At 42.5% G+C, this 17,809-nt stretch overlaps 1 protein-coding gene across 1 annotated transcript in view; it reads left to right on the top strand.

Annotated features, from left to right (window-relative positions):
- The window catches only part of LOC139925838 (contactin-associated protein-like 4), a 61,855-nt gene that overhangs the window by 26,574 nt on the left and 17,472 nt on the right, over positions 1–17,809 (top strand). Inside the window, exons 7-14 of the mRNA XM_071917330.2 lie at positions 474–741; positions 887–1,036; positions 3,580–3,751; positions 9,328–9,434; positions 12,591–12,710; positions 13,120–13,320; positions 14,859–15,027; positions 17,186–17,313. Of these exons, the coding sequence (XP_071773431.2) occupies positions 474–741; positions 887–1,036; positions 3,580–3,751; positions 9,328–9,434; positions 12,591–12,710; positions 13,120–13,320; positions 14,859–15,027; positions 17,186–17,313 (1,315 nt within the window). The remainder of the gene's footprint in view (positions 1–473; positions 742–886; positions 1,037–3,579; positions 3,752–9,327; positions 9,435–12,590; positions 12,711–13,119; positions 13,321–14,858; positions 15,028–17,185; positions 17,314–17,809) is intronic.

Genomic DNA, 17,809 nt, shown 5'->3' with positions numbered 1-17,809 from the left:
GGTTGACAGGTCACTGTGTGTGTAATATGCTGTTGGAAAGTTTCATTCATGTGCTAATGCTTCTGAACCTTGGACCGAACTGTAACCTGTCCCAAAATAATTATCCTAGTCTGATGTGTTCATTTATTTGTGCATTACATCCATTTTGTTCTCGCGGCGCTGGCATCAGGAGATGTGAAACACACAGGGGAAGTGGGTGCAAAAGCTGTTGCCAAGCTGTGTGACACTGATGCTTCCAGTTTGCTCTTCAGAAGCTTAATTTAGCTGTTCAGCTAATATCAATATGGTAATACAGGTGTCCTTTTTCAGAGACTTGCTGATGAGACCTCTCTGACATCAGGTCACACCAACTCAGCCTCTGCAACTAATGAATATTCATGTTTTATTATCTCTTTCATAATCATTTCTCTCTCCCATCTCTCCCCTCTGTCTCTCTCTCTCTCTCTCCCTCTCTCTCTCTGTCTCTTTCTCAGGGTAATGTGACCTTTTCTTGTGCTGAGCTAGTTTCGGTTGCTGTGACATTCACTGGCTCCCAGAGCTTCCTCCAGTTGCCGGGAATGACAGCGTGGTCATCGGGGGTCGTCTCCGTGGCTCTGCAGTTCCGGACGTGGAACAAGGCGGGGCTGCTGTTGACCTTTGACCTCCCCCAGCAGGAGGGCAGGGTCTGTCTGTATCTGAGTGAGGCCAGGCTCCGCCTACAGATCCATAAAGCTGGAAGGGCCGTGCTGGAGCTCAGCGCAGGTCAGTCAGACCCATAACACCCAACCCACCGCTAACCATAACCTTAAACCCATACAGATCCACAATGCTGGCAGGATCCTGTAGTCAAGTTTTGATCCTGATCTGCTGACCAGAAGTCTGTGTGTGTGTGTGTATGTGCTCCCAGGATCGGGTCTGAATGACGGTCAGTGGCATTCTGTGGAGCTGAGGTCCAGACAAGATCGTCTGAGCATGACAGTGGATAAAGATGAAGGAGCCAGCGCTCACACCAGCATCTCATTTCCTATTACCACAGGAAGTCACCTCTTCTTCGGTGGTAAGAGAGGAACACCTGCATTATGTTTACTGTTTCTAAAATGTAGCCTAAATCTTGTGAATTCTTGTGTTAAAATATTTTTTCCCATTAGGAATGTGATAGCTACCTCACAACATCCATTATTGTACAGATCAATCCAATCTGTTTAAATATTACCAGAGGTACCTGAAAAAAAAAAAATGAAAATGAAAAAATGAATAGTCTGATAAGGTAGATTTGTTTCCAAATTTAAGTTACGTAGCCTCTACTCCAAAACACTAAAAAGTGTTTTGGAGTAGAGGCTACGTAACTTAAATTTGCTAAAAACCAACTGTTTTGGGTTAACTGAGCTGCTCTAACAAGTTGTTAGAGCAGCTCAGTTAACCCAAAACAGTTGGTTTTTAGCTTTGTTAGCTAGCTAACTAGCCAGCAGGCTAATTTAGCAAAGCAACCAATGTTCATTTTAACATGTAACTACTAGCCTACTAATGCTAGCTTCTACTAGATATGTTAGCAAATACACAAATCAGATGTGTTAACAATAAAGCAGAGATGATTAGCTGACCAGATAAATGAGGTTAGGCTAGATACCTAACAAGCTGACATTATCAAAACACAAAATCGATCAGTTGTATCAGTGGTGAAATGATCAGTTCCCAGTCAAAAACAGCACAGAAATTAGCCATGTGATGCTGCAGATTCAAATGAAACAAGCAGGTAGTCCTACCCTAGATTATTCTCCAAAAAACACACAAAAAACCCCTAGAAAGTTTTAAATTTCAGCTGAAGTTTTTACTGTGGTAGTTTGGGAAAATTGCTGACATGGTTGTTCTGGACGGGTTAAAATTCATGGAGGTGCTCAGGTAATAATATCATCTGCAGACCTCCTCTGGAGGTTTAGTGCCACCCAGAGAGGGACGAAGTCATAAAGCTGCTTTGTCTCTCAGTCTCCTGTCTCTCTCTCTTCTCTGCTCTCTCTTCTGGCCCCTCTTCCTCCTCTCTTGATTCTCTTTGACTTTTTCCTCCCTTCAAGCTGTCCCTCTCCTCTCTCCTCTCTCCTCTCTCCCCTCCTGTTTCCTCTTATCCATTTGCTCTTCCTCTCTCGATGTTTTCCTTTCTCTCCCATCACCTCTCCTTTTCATTTTCCTCTAGTTCCATCTCCTCTCCCTCATTTTCTCCTCTCCTTTCTCTACTATGCAATACTGTTCTGCTGTCGTGGCATGTTCTGTGATCAGCTATGGAACCTTCTGCACACACACGTATCCTCATAAATACACACATTATAAACTCATGTACACACACCCTTGTACACTCACACACAAATACAAACATAGATATACACATATAGACACCCTACATATGTCCTTGTCCACAGTGTGTAAATAAAATAAAAAAATCAATTGATCACATGTTCAGAGCTTGGCCTTGAGCAGCACTGTTCCAACTAACAGCACAAATCACAATTCGCCTAACCTGAATGAATACTAGAACACAGTCACCATATGGTGAATAGAAATTATAGTGAGTTTTAACCTCTATAGTAAATCACAGTAAGTTTTAAACCCTATAGTAAATCACAGTGAGTTATAACCCCTATAGTAAATAGAGTTATGGATGTAACTACGGTTCTATGAATCCTGGATGGCCGCGAGAGGCAGTGCATAACACTTCTATATCTTGCGTCTCGTGCATGTGCAGGTCAAGAATTTATACCAACTCAATCACTATTGACCCAGAATGACATCGGCTGACAGAGAGCATAACTCATCCAGAAAACAGCTCCTACAAAATTGAAAGGAGTTCATAAGATTCCAAGCAATGAAGAACTCTGGCGGTCATCCAGGATTCATAGAACCGCAGTTACATCCATAACTCTTGTTCACTTTTGTATCCGTCCTTATTGCCAGAGGCAGTGCATGACACTGGATGACTCATAACAACAGAGTCGCGAGGGCAAACCTCACAAAGGTGAAGCAGATCCTCAGCGAAATGACCGCACCCAATGGATGGGGAGCGGTGACATTTACTCTGTAGAATCTTGAGAATGTGCATGGTGAAGCCCAAGACGCTGCGGCACAAATAGCATCCAAGGGCACCCATCTCAAAACTGCCCATGAAGGGGAGACACTCCTGGTAGAGTGGCCCTTCACCCCAGATAACAGGAAGCGCTTCTTAGCTCTGTATACATGGGAAATAATATCTACAATCCAGTGAGACAGACGCTGTCTGGAAAGGACACAACCTCTTACCACCATAACAAACACAAAGTTGGTCTGACTGCTGTATAGGCAATGACTCGCCTTTTCATCCTCCTCCTCCTCCTCAGTTGAACTGTGCTGTCTCCAGCAGCACCACTGATTTTTTCTTATAAATAAAAATTTGAACAATACCCACGCATCAGTCTTGGCTGAGATTGGTCAATTGGATGTGAACAATCATGTAAACTAATCATGTAAATTAAGAGTATCTTTTCAGTAGAGAGCCAGCCAAGAAAGCAGCATCAAGACAAAAAGAAGTTGCAGACCATCCATTAGTTGATTGTTGTCCTGTGGTTCCCTCCTCAGGTTGTCCTGCAGAGGAGAGCAGTCTGGAGTGTAGGAACTCCTTTAAGGTGTTTCAGGGCTGTATGCGTCTCTTGACTGTGGACAACCAACCCGTTGACCTGATCAAGGTGCAGCAAAGGTTGCTGGGAAACTACAGCCACCTGCAGATCGATATGTGTGGCATCATCGACAGGTCAGTCCCCAAAAGCACCATCTGATTGATTTTGTTCTGAGCCAAAGTCCCTGCAGATCCCAAACCTTTTATTTGCATGTCCCTAAAAGCAAAGCAAACTAATGCTACCCAGGCAAACATGCACAGGATGGTGAACTGTGACACCAAACCCTTTTCATTTTCTTATGGTATTTCAGTTCATTAACTTTATTGTTATAGTGATGTTCTTCTGTAGTATGTGTTGCTATGGTTCAGAGTGGCTTCCACAATCATTTTGGGATCTGTGACCACTGTATAGAAACAAGCAACTCAGATTGTGAGTTTTTTCCATTTCAGTTTCACTCCAGTCCAGTTGCACAAGTGTGGAAATCACATTCTAACTCTATTTCCCAGACAACTGTTTTAACACGGCCCATACAATATAAAGTTAGATGGAAAATCTAATCTCATTTATCGCTGTCCTCTCATTTCAGAGAAGGTTATTGCATATGCAGGCATATTTTTGTGTGCATACTCATGCATGTGATTTAATGTTTATTTCTGCCTCTGCTTTGTATCTGCATGTGTGGCATGATTATTTTTTCTTTGAACAGCGTAAACATTCACTGTTCTTAATACCAAAGTGCACTCAGACAGACAGGTGGATAGATGTAAAATTCGCTGACACACATTCACCACTAAAGGAATAGATGGGTGGTGAGGTGAATGTGAGGTGAATACAAAGTACCGCATCCACCGGGTGCCAGCTTACATTTAGATTAAAGGGATGCAAAGAAAAATGGTGATAGATATCAAAATGTACCGCCTGACAGCCGGCTGAGTAAGGCTTTTTTTCTCATGGCAAATTTCTGGAGGAGGATAGGGCAGATTCCATATAATCCACACAGTTATGTAAGTTCCCAGTGTAAATCTAAACCATCTCCGTGGGGCGGATACATCACTGTTTGTTGTATTGAATGCGGAAAATCATGTGGAAAAAGCACCCCCCCCCCTCCCCCCCGAGGCACAAGAGGCACCCTTTGAAATCGAGGGTGAAAACAGAGCACCGATAGCCATTCGTTAATCCAAAATTCCTATTCTCACTGTGTGGCCAGCGGCCGCTTAGCGCGCCGGCTCCGCCTAGCTGCCTTCCAGAGGAAAGTTGCCAAGGAGAGACTGAAAGGCTCACATGCAACTAAGTGGATTAATTAGTACTGAGAGGCAGGCGTGTTTCATCTCCTAGTTCATTTAAGGTGATTATCAAATTCAGGAATGCCAAGTTGATACGTGTGTCCTTGTGGTGAACGTTCTTCCCAAGTCGTCTTGGAGAGAACAAACTTATCAAGAATGCAAGAACAGAGAGTGCATCTTTACAGTTTGAGATGGGCTGTGTGCTTGAGTCAGACTCGAGTCACAGTTTGAATTGCTTGAGACTTGACTTGATGCATGGAGAAGACTTGAGACTTGACTTGACTTGGGTTCTGGTGACTTGGGACTTGACTTTGACTTGTACTTTGATGACTTGAAAAGGTTTCTAAAGTCTTGACTTGAGATCTTGTGTTTGTGTAAATGACTTCGATTGAAAGTGATGAGATTTGTTCCAGCAGACAACTGAATTTAAATTCTGTTTTCTGAATTTGTATGGAATGACTGAATTTATTGAAGTTGGTACTGATTATAGAAATCAAACTCATGATGCTCTTACCAAGTTTTTATCCTATTAAAACCATATTGCATTGAAAAGTCCTAGATATTTAGTTTTCTTTAAGATATTAAATTGATACTGGACTCTTGATTTGTTCTGACTTTACTCTGTGTTCTACATTTAGACTTGAGACTTGACATTAATGACATGGACTTGACTTGGACATGACTTGGTAATCAACATTGAGACTTGAGACTTGACTTGAGACTTGTGCCTCAAGACTGACTTGGGACTCGAGCAAAGTTGACTCGGTCACACCTCTGCGTAAAACACATCATGGAGGACACAAGAAGGGACAAGAATGCAGACTGAGAAAGACCTTTAGTTTCCGTCTGGGAGGAAACTGTTGCTGTTCAAGGTTCTGAAGCCTCTCCTTCGGCCGTTTGGAGAGCCTTGCACCCCCCGAACTCTCTCCTGCTTGTGTGTGTGTGTGTCTATGAGTGTTTCTGTCTGTCTGTGTGTAGTGTGTGTCTGTGTATGTTTTGAAGAGAGACAGATGAAGCTGTCAGACGGCAGTGTTTCTGACCTCTTAGCTTCTGTCAAACTCCTGACAACTTAATAATACACCTTGTCAAAACACACACACACACACACACACACACACACAAATAAAGAGGAACACAGGTCACTAACGGCTCCTCTCTCCATGTTGTGTCTGGCTGTCTTTCTGTCTGTCTGTCTATTACCTGCCTATCTGTCAGCCAGTGACTTTACAACATGTTTGTTGCTCACTGTGACCGGACCCAGCATGAAAAGGACAGACGCACATACACACACATACACACACAATGCCCTTCACGCTGCTGTTGTCATTCCAAAACCCTGTCCTCTATGTGTGTGTGTGTGTGTGTGTGTGTGTGTGAAGGTGTCAACTTGTCCAGGAGCAGGTGTAGAGCCGACTGAAAGGATAAAAATACATACCTTAACCATCTCCCTCTCTCTCTCTCTCTCTCTCTCTCTCTTTCGCTCTCCTTCTAACCCCCATTCTGCGTCTCTCCTCTATCTCTACCTCCTCTCTCTCTCTCTCCCTCTCCCTCTCTCTGTCTCTGTGTGCCTCCCCCAACACCCCCCCCCCCCTCCCCTCCCTCCCCTTCCCCTCTCTCATGCTGTTCAGCAGACTGCAGTTATTTGAAGTCTTTGTAGGACATTGCACTCTACCTATCCCGGTAATAGTGTGCAGACCAGGGGCAGTGCGGCGCTGTGTTGGTTTAGCCAGAGGCAGTAATAGAAACCGGGGAGATTGGATACAAGCCCTGTGATCCAAGCTGCGGTACAGGACACTGTCACACCACAGTACAAACTTTCAGATAAGCCACCGAGCCTGTTCTCTCAGTTAAGCTAGCAGCCCTGTGATCCAAGCCACGCTACAGCACACCGTCACATTGCATTGCAAATTGCAAAGCGAGCTAGAAGCCCTCCAGAGACTTACAGAGGACAAAGTGTAGGCTAAGTTAGGAAGTCTGTCCTTTTCGCCGCGTGAAAATATATAGTAGATATACTCTAGTGATACAAGCTACAGTGCAGTTCACTCTTTGACCAAGGCTTGTGTTTTACATCTCCCCATTCTTTTCTGCCTCTGTCTGTTTGAGGCTGCATGTGGCAGCATGCGGTGGATGACCAGATGTTCATTGTTTTCGATAGGAGAGTGACGGTAAACTCCACCAACGCTGGCGGAAAGAGCCACCCACTACGAGTTCAATCTTCCCAACATTTGCCTTCTACTGTGGACACACTGGATGTTGAAAAGTCAAGCGAAATGGATGTGGGCACATATGTTTGTCCACCTGCTCTTCTTATGAAGATAAAGTAGTGAAAAAGCAAGAGAGCCTTCTTCTTCTGTTGTATTTTGGAGTTCGGTAGAAAAAGATGGACTGTCAAATTTAGGTTTGGTTAGGCTATTCCGATTCCCTGCTTGGCTCCCTATTCATTTACAGAGGGAATCATGCTTAATAATTTATGCGAAATGAAAACTATTAGACATGTTGAAATGAAATAGTGAAAATGAGCCGTGACACAATGCTTTCTAATGGATCGTTTTTTTACTATTTTAATGGCATGGAGTAGTTGAACCTCTTGTTTATCAAAATCACCATGGCAACGAGAAGACAGTGACAGACATCCCTTGATGCTGACTGGTATTACTCTTTTTAGGCCACATGGAAGAGCACATCAGTCTGTTCCTCTGTTGCTGTTCCTCAGTCTCTATTTCTTAAGTCGCAGTTCCCTGACCTCATTTTCACAGGTTCAGCGTCCAAATACAGTTGATATCCCGTCACTGCCTCCCCCATCTCGCTACCGCTCCCTCCGTCTATCCTTCCCTCCATCCCCCTCCGCCCTCCGTCTCACCTCTTCCCTCCCACCCTCTCTGCTTCTTTCTCTTCCTTCATCCATGCTTCCTAATCCCTCAATCCTCAGGACCTACCTCTTTTCTTTCATCCCTCTGGATACCTAGCTTTGTCAGAGGAAGATTGTGTGTGTGTGTGTATGCGTGCATGTGCATGTGTGTGTGTGTGTTGCTCAGTAGCCATACTGAGCTCACTGCCAGCAGGAGGATGTGTCACAGGCTGTACTGTACATTCACATTTACATTTTGAGCATGTAGCTGGCGTCCTTATCCAGAGAGACTTACAATGAGTGCAACAATAGAATAAGCTTCAATCGCTGTATCGCCAACATTACAAGCAGCCAATAGTAACGGGTGCAGAGGTCAAAGCCGCGGGGTGTAGCCATGTTCTCTGCGGTGATCCATATTGATCCATGGTTCAGTGAGAGCACGGAAATGCAGAGCTAGGAGGGAAGCCCCGGCTGAGATGAGCTCAGCTTTCTGACAGTTTCAGAGCTTTCCCTTGACAATGGAGTACTGTAAGCCATTCATCCATACACAAAGAACATAAGCAGCCTCAGTTAGTCATACTCTGCAACGTCTTCATATAAATAAATGTGTTTTGCTACCATCATCGATTAATATAACGCAATATTGATTCAACGTATAGCCACTTCATGAAAGCTTACATTTGTTGTTCTAAACACCCGGTGTCTGCTAGGTCTTTCCTGGGAAAAATCCTCTGGAAGAGATGCATTTTATATTTCTGGTTTGTTTGGAATAAACAGAAGAAGAACTGGGTAGTTAGCATGAGCAGCGATAGCCACCATGGCTGAACAGACAAAGAAAGGAGCGCCACCTACAGAAACTCAAACTTCATCAACAGAAAATCCAAGGAAAAGATGTCACAGTACTGGACACTGTTTAATTGACAGGTGATCTCTGGGAAGTGCAGTGCAGAAACATCGCAGAAATGAGCGCTGAGCAACAAAGATGGAGACAAAATCACAAAAACGAGGATCTTCCGGATTACCACTTTACAGCGAAATGAGAACGATCTGAAGATGTTCATCAAACTGTCTGGCAGCATTGCGGAGGAGAGTCATGGGTCTTTTGTCATTTGAACACAGCAGATCAGAGCCTAAGGAGGGAAGAATTGTTTCCATATCATGAGAAAAAGTGCTGCTTTTCGGGGTGCGAAAAAACGAAAAAAAAGAAAAGTTAAATATGTCTGTTTTCTCTCAGAGATGGTTTGGGTGGGAGTTCAAGAGTTTTGTCTCTTGAAGATGCAATGTCAGGTAACGATGCCAACAAAGGGATGTTTCCAACCAGCTACTGCTCTGAACACACCTGCACTTCAGTAGACATGTAAAATAAAGGCTTTCAAAGATGTAGACTTTTCATTTCGAGTCTGCTTTCATTCAAGTCCCTCCCACACACCTGTTCATCAGAGAAGTCGGGTGTGCCGAAGGCCTATTGTTCCTCTTTGCGCCGACATCCTTGAGAAACTTTGTGGAGAACTTTTGACTTCTGAAGGAAATAAGTCTCTCTCTCTCTCTCTCTCTCTCTCTCTCTCTCTCTCTCTCACAGGTGTTCTCCCAGTCACTGTGAACATGGAGGTAGATGTAGCCAGTCATGGAGCACCTTCCACTGTAACTGCTCCAACAGCGGCTACAGAGGAGCCACCTGCCACAGCTGTAAGCAACAGGCTGCTGGGTATCTGCAGGGCTTTTAAAAAGTCAGAAAGAGTCTTACATTCACTTATCTAAATTTAAGACCTTACAAAGCATCGAAATGCCTTCAATACACTTTTTAGAGGTCTCATTTTCTTTTTCCACCCTGGAATTTTAAGATTACATTTTTAATTCCATTTAATTCTGATGCAAATATATTGTCAGATTCTTTACATTTGGTGATATCTAGTCAATGCAGCATTAGAAAGTAAGGCAAATTAAATAAGTCAAAGTATTGTGTGTAGTTTCATCAAAAGTTGACCACATGTATTTTGACTCATACAGAATACAGAATAGGGTTAATATAATATACCAAACATGTTTTCATCTGCTTGAATAACCACAGTTGGACATCATGTCCCCTAACAGTTAATTTCTTAGTGTCCTTTTTCTTATACTGCCTATTGATAGTTTCTGAAGTCAGCGCATGAAAACAACAAAGAAATGAACACTGTCTTTGGGGGAATGGAAATGCAACAAGGAACAAAAGTGTTTCTGTCATTTCTGAGGGTAAACAATGTTCTTTTACATTCGTCTCCTCCACCCATGCCTGCCCCTCTGACTGCCTGGGTGAGCCACTCAAGGGGGCTGTTAACTTCGTTGCCATGGGAACGTGGTGGTAATTTGTGCATTTCCTGCCTGCCTTCATAAAACGTGTGCAGAGTTCAGTATTTTTCTCAAATATATTTGCAATCATTAACATAATGCTTACTGTTGGAGCCAAAAATCCTAAAAAGAAAAGTATCATTTTGTTTGTTGGAACACCTGCCCCATTTAAAGCGAGGCACCACAGGTAAAAATGGCAATTTTGTCTGGATTGGTCAATTTTGAGATATAATATTTAGTAACTTTTGCAGTTGTAAAATATACAGAACAATCATCAAAACAACTGTAAATAGTTTAAATAGTTAATTTATATGTTTTTCTGCCAGCTGCATCAGCTACACCGAGCACAAAATGAGCTGCAAATGAAAAAAGCTTTTATGGCCATTCTCTCAAAATGACATTGATATCAAAACAGAAATGTACTTTTTCCAGTGAGAAAAAATGTTCTATCTCATATGCAAATGTGTGCATCTTTATGAAATATCAGCAGTATGAATATGTTAATAACAAAACTAAATAAAAGTCATAATACAAGACTTTCTGTACAGGGTTGCCAGGGGCCTTGAAAATCCTTGAAAGTCTGAGATTTGAAAATAATAATATAAGTCCTTAAAGGTGTTGGGAAATGAATGGATGGCCTTGAAAGTACTTGATTTTTATTCAAATATAGCTGCCATATTCATCAGCATGCCTCAGCTGTCTGGATCAACACCAACCAAGACCTTGAAAGTAATTGAAAAGTCCTTGACTGTTGATTTAAATGTTGTGTTGAAACTCTGTATTTGTGTTCATATTCAACATGCAGTATATTATATTTCATATTGATAGGATGAAAGTATTTTTTCTTCTTATTCACCTGTAGTGGGAAGCAGATGGAGAAAGGTAGAAAGGGATGAAGTCCTAACTGTTGATGGAAACACACACCACACACGTCAACAACAATCTCATCACGACACTGACTTCTTTCTTCCTTCTGATTGCTTCATGTTTTGAGTGTGAAAGCACGAGCTTTACAGCTACTTGATTAGTAGATGCTGTGATAAAAACAAGCAATAGAGAAGCGACAAGGATCCAGAAGAGCAACATAGACTGGATGGGCTGAAACAATTCCCACACCGCTGGGACATGAGTGGCTTTATTTCGTCTTGGAAGCCACTCCACTTATAAATGTGCAGATTCACAGAAAGTGAAATTTGATGGCTTAAAGTGGGGGAATGTTCTTCTTTTTTTTTTTTTTTGTTCTAAGCAGTTCTGAATATTCCTATATAGGTCAGAACATTTGAACTGAAATGAAAGACTTCTTGTTAGGCTCAGTACGAAGCGCAAAATCATTCAATTCCCTCCCCTGCGTCACCACTTATCAGAGGGAGAGACGGAGATAGAAAGAGACAGGGTGGAAATGGAGAAAGAGGTAGAGCGATAGAGAGATGAAGCAGAGAGAGGGAATGGAGCGAGGCGCTAAGAGCGATAGAGAGACAGAGAGAGAGAGAGAGAGAGAGAGAGAGAGAGAGGGAGGTAGATAGATAGAGACAGAGGGAGAGGAGATAGAGGCAGAAAGCATGACAGAAATGGAGAAAGAGTCCTAAGGCAGAATGTTCTTTCCAGATAAATGGATTTCAACTTAGAGACCGCTTGCAGAGAAAGTATTGCAGGAAATATATTTTAGGTGAGTCAAATTAGAAATTAAGGAGATTGTGGCTTTGATTACACTGCCAAGTATTGATTGAATCTATCTACGCTCGAGTGGCATGATCAGTTCTGGACTGGATCGGGGCCAAGGCGGTCTAGTCAGTCGAATCGAAAAAAAGGAGAGGTTCCCACACACACTGTTCACCTCTGTGTTCGATTTTAGTGTCGATATTTGTGTCAAAACCTTTCTCAGGCCATGTCAAGGAAATGTCTTTGGAAACTCTTTGACTGATGAAACCAATAAGAAAAGTGCACATGTGAAACTATGTGGGAAACTTTTTTCCCCCTGTGCATAGATTGATTTCTGTGGCTTGATTCGCTGCAATGCAGAGAGTGTGTGTTGGGTGTGTGTTATGTGTGTGTATGTGTGTGTGTGTGTTTTAAGAACAACATTACATAACTAGAGGCTTTTATAATAATAATTTGTTCTCACCTATTTTAGTCTCATAGTTGCCGGTTTTATTCTTACGTAACCCTGTTTTTAATTGATTTATGTCTCTCTTTTTTTTATTGTTCATTTCATTGGTTTTGTTGTTTGCACAGTGCCACATAACACTAATTAGAGTTTGGCACAAACACTGTTGGGCTTATGGGTGCAGTTCCCACTGGGGCCAACCATACTCAAAATGTATCCATTCAACATATTGTAAATGCACTTTGGATAAAAGCAGCCACCAGATGATATTAAACCACTGCTGTGATGATGAAGTGATATAGAAATAGAGTTTTTAATTACCTTCCATTCCAGTGGCTAGCGCTGCCCACTGAGCCGCTAATAGAGTTATTATTATTGTTGATATGCCTTTATTGTGCTTTTCTCCTCAGCGATATATGAGCAGTCATGCGAGGCGTACAAACACAAAGGCAACGCATCGGGACATTATTACATCGACGTGGACGGCAGCGGACCGATCAAACCCCAGCTCATCTACTGTAACATGACAGGTAACACACACACACACGGTGGTTTGTCACACTGATCCCGGAGAGCCAAAAAGGTCCCATCTTGAACCGGTTCAGAGTTGTGATTGGTGGATGGAGTTCCTGGCTGCAGGCTTAAACTACACAATTTCCCCATGGATCATGAAAATTTAATCTTATTTTATTTTATCTTTATTTTATCCAGATCGTTTGCTGGATTCTGTGTCTGAAGGGCTGCAAAAGTTCACTATTAGCATCATCTCATCCTCTCTCCTCCCCTCCCTCTCTCTTCTTCCTATTTTCACTCAGTACTGCATCATTAACATTTGCGCACTTAGGAATAATGGTTATCATTTCTTCCCCCCATTTTTCTCTCTCTCTCTACCCCTCTCTGTCATTCTCTCTCTCTCTCTCTCTCATGTCTCTCCACCAGAGGAGAGGACATGGATGGTGATCCAGCACAACAACACGGAGCTGACCAGGGTGCGACCGTCTCCTGAGGGAAACCAGCATTCGGCCCACTTTGACTACTCTTCTGAAGAGGAGCAGCTCGCAGCCATCATCAGCCAATCAGAGCACTGTGAGCAGGAACTGTCCTACCATTGCAGGAAGTCCCGCCTCCTCAACACACCAGGTAAGGAATGTCGATGACACCTACTAAGTTTGCCTTTTGCTGCCTTCAAGCGCTGTCAGAAATATCGGAATTATGACTGAATGCACATGAAGGACCCAACAAAATGGTTTATGGTTTGTTTTATGTTATTGTTTGGAAATCTATGTGAATAATTAGTAATGTTTCTATTTTCCCTCCGTTTAAATTTTAGTTGTCATGCGAGTGTGCCTGACAAATGAATTGTTTAGGATGTTTACTCCTTTTAGAGTATTGAGTTTGTTTGTCTTGTCTTAGTGTGTCTCTGTTTAGACCGGTGATTTCATGTGTTTACAAACTTCTTCACTGACATAACAGACTCCATAAGGGCTGTGAGTTAAGCAGAAGGCTTACAGCTTCTCAGTCAAAAGGTACACACATGATCACTGGCAAAATCGCTTTGCATTGGCTGAGCCATTCCTTCCTATGAAGAAGCGATGGCGGCCATCTCAGAGGCAGCGCCATGCACCACTGAAAAGTTTTAGCTTCTGCACTCAAATATAAAAGTATTTCAATTTTGACCCAGTTTGCAGCTGACCATTCAGAGTGGTTCCAAGGTTATAGCTTAGTGTGACATATGCATCAATGCTCAAATATGGAGGAAAAATTGATCTTAACTTAAACTTGTCTGAATTTCCAGAAATGTATGATACGATGTATGATGATATGATCAGTTAGAGTTGAAAAGAAACTCTCCCAGTCTGCATCAGTATCTTCTATTAACACATTTTATGACATCTTTGTATTAGCATTAATCTAATCAGCAAATTAACTGTGCATCCATTCATGAGACCTGATCCTGTCCAATGTGCAAGTACAGGAACAGATAACATTAATGGGTGTGCCGTCATTGTGCTGGTTAGATTAAAGCTCAGGCAAATAATGTCATGTTCTGCAAAATCGCTAAGGGTGGAAAATATTGGTGTGAGGAGCCAATTTAGCTTCCCCTAATCTTTATACACCCTGCCTTCCTGCCACCATGTAGGATGATAACAGCAGAACGCTCGTCAGGTGGAGGCGCCTTAAGACAGCAGCTGCCCATTAGCTGTCCGATTTTAGCATGGAAACAGCAGTGAAACGGTGTCAAGGCCGGCCAGCAAGGCTGTAGCAGGTCAAATGAAGAGCAGCGGCGTACACAATAGTGTTGGCTGAAATCTTGGCAGATAGCATGGAGAGAAATGGATGTCATCAGGCAGGCGATGGATGGAAGAAGACGGAGGGAAACAGGGAGGGAGAGAGGGAGATCTGTGTGATGAAAACAGTGATGAAGTGATGAAAGCATAGATGAGTAAGCTGAGCAACAGGCCAACCCTCTTTTAACAGATGCTCTTATTATGACCGATGTTCTTACCTCTTACTTCCTTGTTGATGTGAAACTCGTCTCTGTCCTTCAGTGTTGCCTTTAACTGTGAAATATGTGAAAAAGTTGGAAACATCTTCATCACCTTCAGTCTACTTCAACAGGCCATATGTGTTGAATAGGAATCTGTTCAGAGTGGTAATCTTGTGTGTGTGTGTTTCAGAGGGCTCTCCGTTCAGCTGGTGGGTGGGGGGTCCAGGTCCAGGTCCGGGGCAGGTGCAGACTTACTGGGGCGGGGCGCTACCAGGCAGCCATCAGTGCGCCTGCGGCCTGCAGGACAGCTGTCTGGATCCAAAACACTACTGCAACTGTGACGCCGACTACGAGCAATGGTACTGTACAGTATTATCCTGTTCCATCCATTGCATCCAATACACAAATAGTAGGTTTTTTTGTATTAAGTTCTGAAACGTAAGACAGATATATGATACACACCATAGAAAGATGACATTTGGGTGTGAGAAGAGAGTAGGGTGAATGAGGGAGTTGATAGGAAATTGATATAATCGCATTTCTTTATTAGTAGTTGAATAAACAACTTTATAAATAGGTAAATTGCAATGTATAGGTTTGTTAGACCAGTCATCCATCTTTGGAGAAGTTAAAAGGTCTGTTTCTCTACTTTTCCCTACTTTATAATGAACCTTGTTCATTATTAATGCCATTAAGCTAAACACACACAAGAAAAGGATCCATATTCAAGTCTATCTATAATTTGTTCAAATAGTCAGTATTCTGCCCTATGTAGACTATTACATTTTGTGGTTTATGTTTACATTGCTCACCATTTTCAATGCATAAAATTCATAAGTCAATGAGAAATGACAAATCAGTTTGACACTTTGAAAATTGTCCCTTGAGATATTTTATAAAGGCTTCGCAGGTGGCATAGAAAAGATCCTTTCTTCCTTTGCAATGTGTATTTCAGTTTCTCTAGTCATCTACTGAGAGAAGGAGCTGTGGTGCTTTCCCTTCCATCAATATCAATCTCTTAGCAATTAATGTAGCAAAAGTAATTAGGCTTGATTTTATTTTAAAACACATCTGTGAAACTGTATTTGTATCATAGGATATTATTAGAAATGCCATCACCCAACTTTGATGTCTATTGCAAAAATGATTTAAAAGGACCAGCTTGCAAAAGTAATATTCTTGGTGTGTTCATTATAAACAACGCAGAATCATGAAGGTTATGAAAGTGTGTAGCCTGCATTGTAAAGTCATTTCATATTCATGATTTGGGACTTTGATAAAGAGTGACATTTACACAGTTCTCTGCACTATGTGGTATAATTAGTATCACCAAGGAACATGTTATTGAGTACTTTCTACTATGCGTGTCTCTTGTTTGTCTCCTTGACTATCCAGTGAAATGATTCAGTGAAATTGGTGTTATTGCTCTAATCTTGAGTGAGGTCATTAATATGACTCAATGTTTATCGTCCCATCCTGCCACACTGGACAGAAAAGAGTCAAGAGACAACCGGGACAAATCCCAAAGATATTTAAACATCCCTCTCCATGTTTTATCCAATCCTGTATTTAAATCCCTTTATCCATGCTGTAAGCAATTCTGTATTTAGGTCACCTTCCCCATCTTGTAACCAATTCTGTAGTTAGACCCATTTTCCCATGTTGTAACCAATCCTGCCACCGTCTCCATGGCCAGCCCTTCCCTCCTTCTGTCGTCCCCCTGCCCAAATCTGATCAACACCGACTGCATTTTTATACGGTTTCTCCGGCCCGTCAATATTTCATCAGATTCTCCAGATTGTGCTGTACGCACCTGCAGTCCTAGATGCATTTTTCCAGCATCGAGGCTGACTGGTAGATTTTTCAAACAACACAGCGCTGAGTGTGTGTGGTGAATGTACAGATGAATCACTCAGCCTACGTCCTTTTGAAAAGCGTTCCACAAAAGATTGGCTTAGGCATGTTGTGTCAGCTCGAATGCTTGTCTTTGAACATCTACCTGTAAACGCTATGAAAACAAATGAATACAGTCTGCGGATGGAGTGGCACAGTAATCTAAGTATGTCACACACAATTAAAAGTTACAGTTGATGTGGGCACAAGTTTTACACTAGCTCTCTATGCTTGATCACTCTTCTTTCTTGTGTTGATGTCTTCTTCTTCTTCTTTCTTGTGTTGATTTCTTCTTCTTCTTCTTCCTCCTCCTCCTCTACCCCCCTCCACCTCCTCCTCCTCCCTCTCCACCTCCTCCCCCTCCTCCTCCCCTCTTCTTTCTTGTGTTGTCTTCTTCTTGTTCTTCTTCTCTTCCTCGTCCTCCTCTCCCTCGTCTCCCCCCCTCCCTCCCTCCTCCCTCCTCCTCCTCCTCCTCCTTCCCCCTCCTCCTCCTCCCTTCTCCCTCCTCCTCCTCCTCCTCCCCTCTCCTCTCTCTTCTTCTTCTTTCTTGTGTTGTCTTCTTCTTTCTTTTGTTGATTTCTTCTTCTTCTCCTTCTCCTCCTCCTCCTCCTCCTCCTCCTCCAGGGCTAATGACTCAGGCATGCTCACCCACAAGGAGACCCTCCCAGTCAGGTCTCTGGTGCTGGGTGACGTCCAGCGGCCGGGGTCAGAGGCCGCCTACAGGGTGGGCCCGCTACGTTGTCATGGAGACAGTAAGTCCCGTTCACAGTCCCGGTTGCCTAGTTACACTTGATGCTTCGATGGTATCAAAATAATGCCCCTGCCTAAGTAATTGCATGGCTCTGGTAACAAAACACTGGTATCAGTTATAATAATGATAATAGAAGTGTTTTGATGGAATAGTTTTCAAACAGTTAGCTGAAACAAAATAAATCCCAGTATTAGATCTTTAATGTTGTCATTCCTCCAGCAGTCACACACACTAGCTAATTGCCAAATGCAGAGCTATTATTAAAATATTATTCCCTTTATGCTCTTTACTCTGATAACAGCCTCTAATAAAAATAAATATTATAAACAAGTCTAAATGACATATTTTTCTTCTTTTAATTGCTTATAATTGCAGCTCTTAGTTTACCGAGTAGATAAATAAATAAATAATTGCGCTGCAAGATAAATTAACATAAATGAGAGTGTAGCTGGAGTTATGCCTTTGTTGTTAGCTAATTAGCTGAACATTTGGTTCAT

Source organism: Centroberyx gerrardi, chromosome 9 (genome assembly GCF_048128805.1).
Source record: "Centroberyx gerrardi isolate f3 chromosome 9, fCenGer3.hap1.cur.20231027, whole genome shotgun sequence".
NCBI lineage: Eukaryota > Metazoa > Chordata > Actinopteri > Beryciformes > Berycidae > Centroberyx > Centroberyx gerrardi.
The sequence above is the reverse complement of the archived record's forward strand: the minus strand, read 5'-3'. Positions and strand labels throughout refer to the sequence as shown.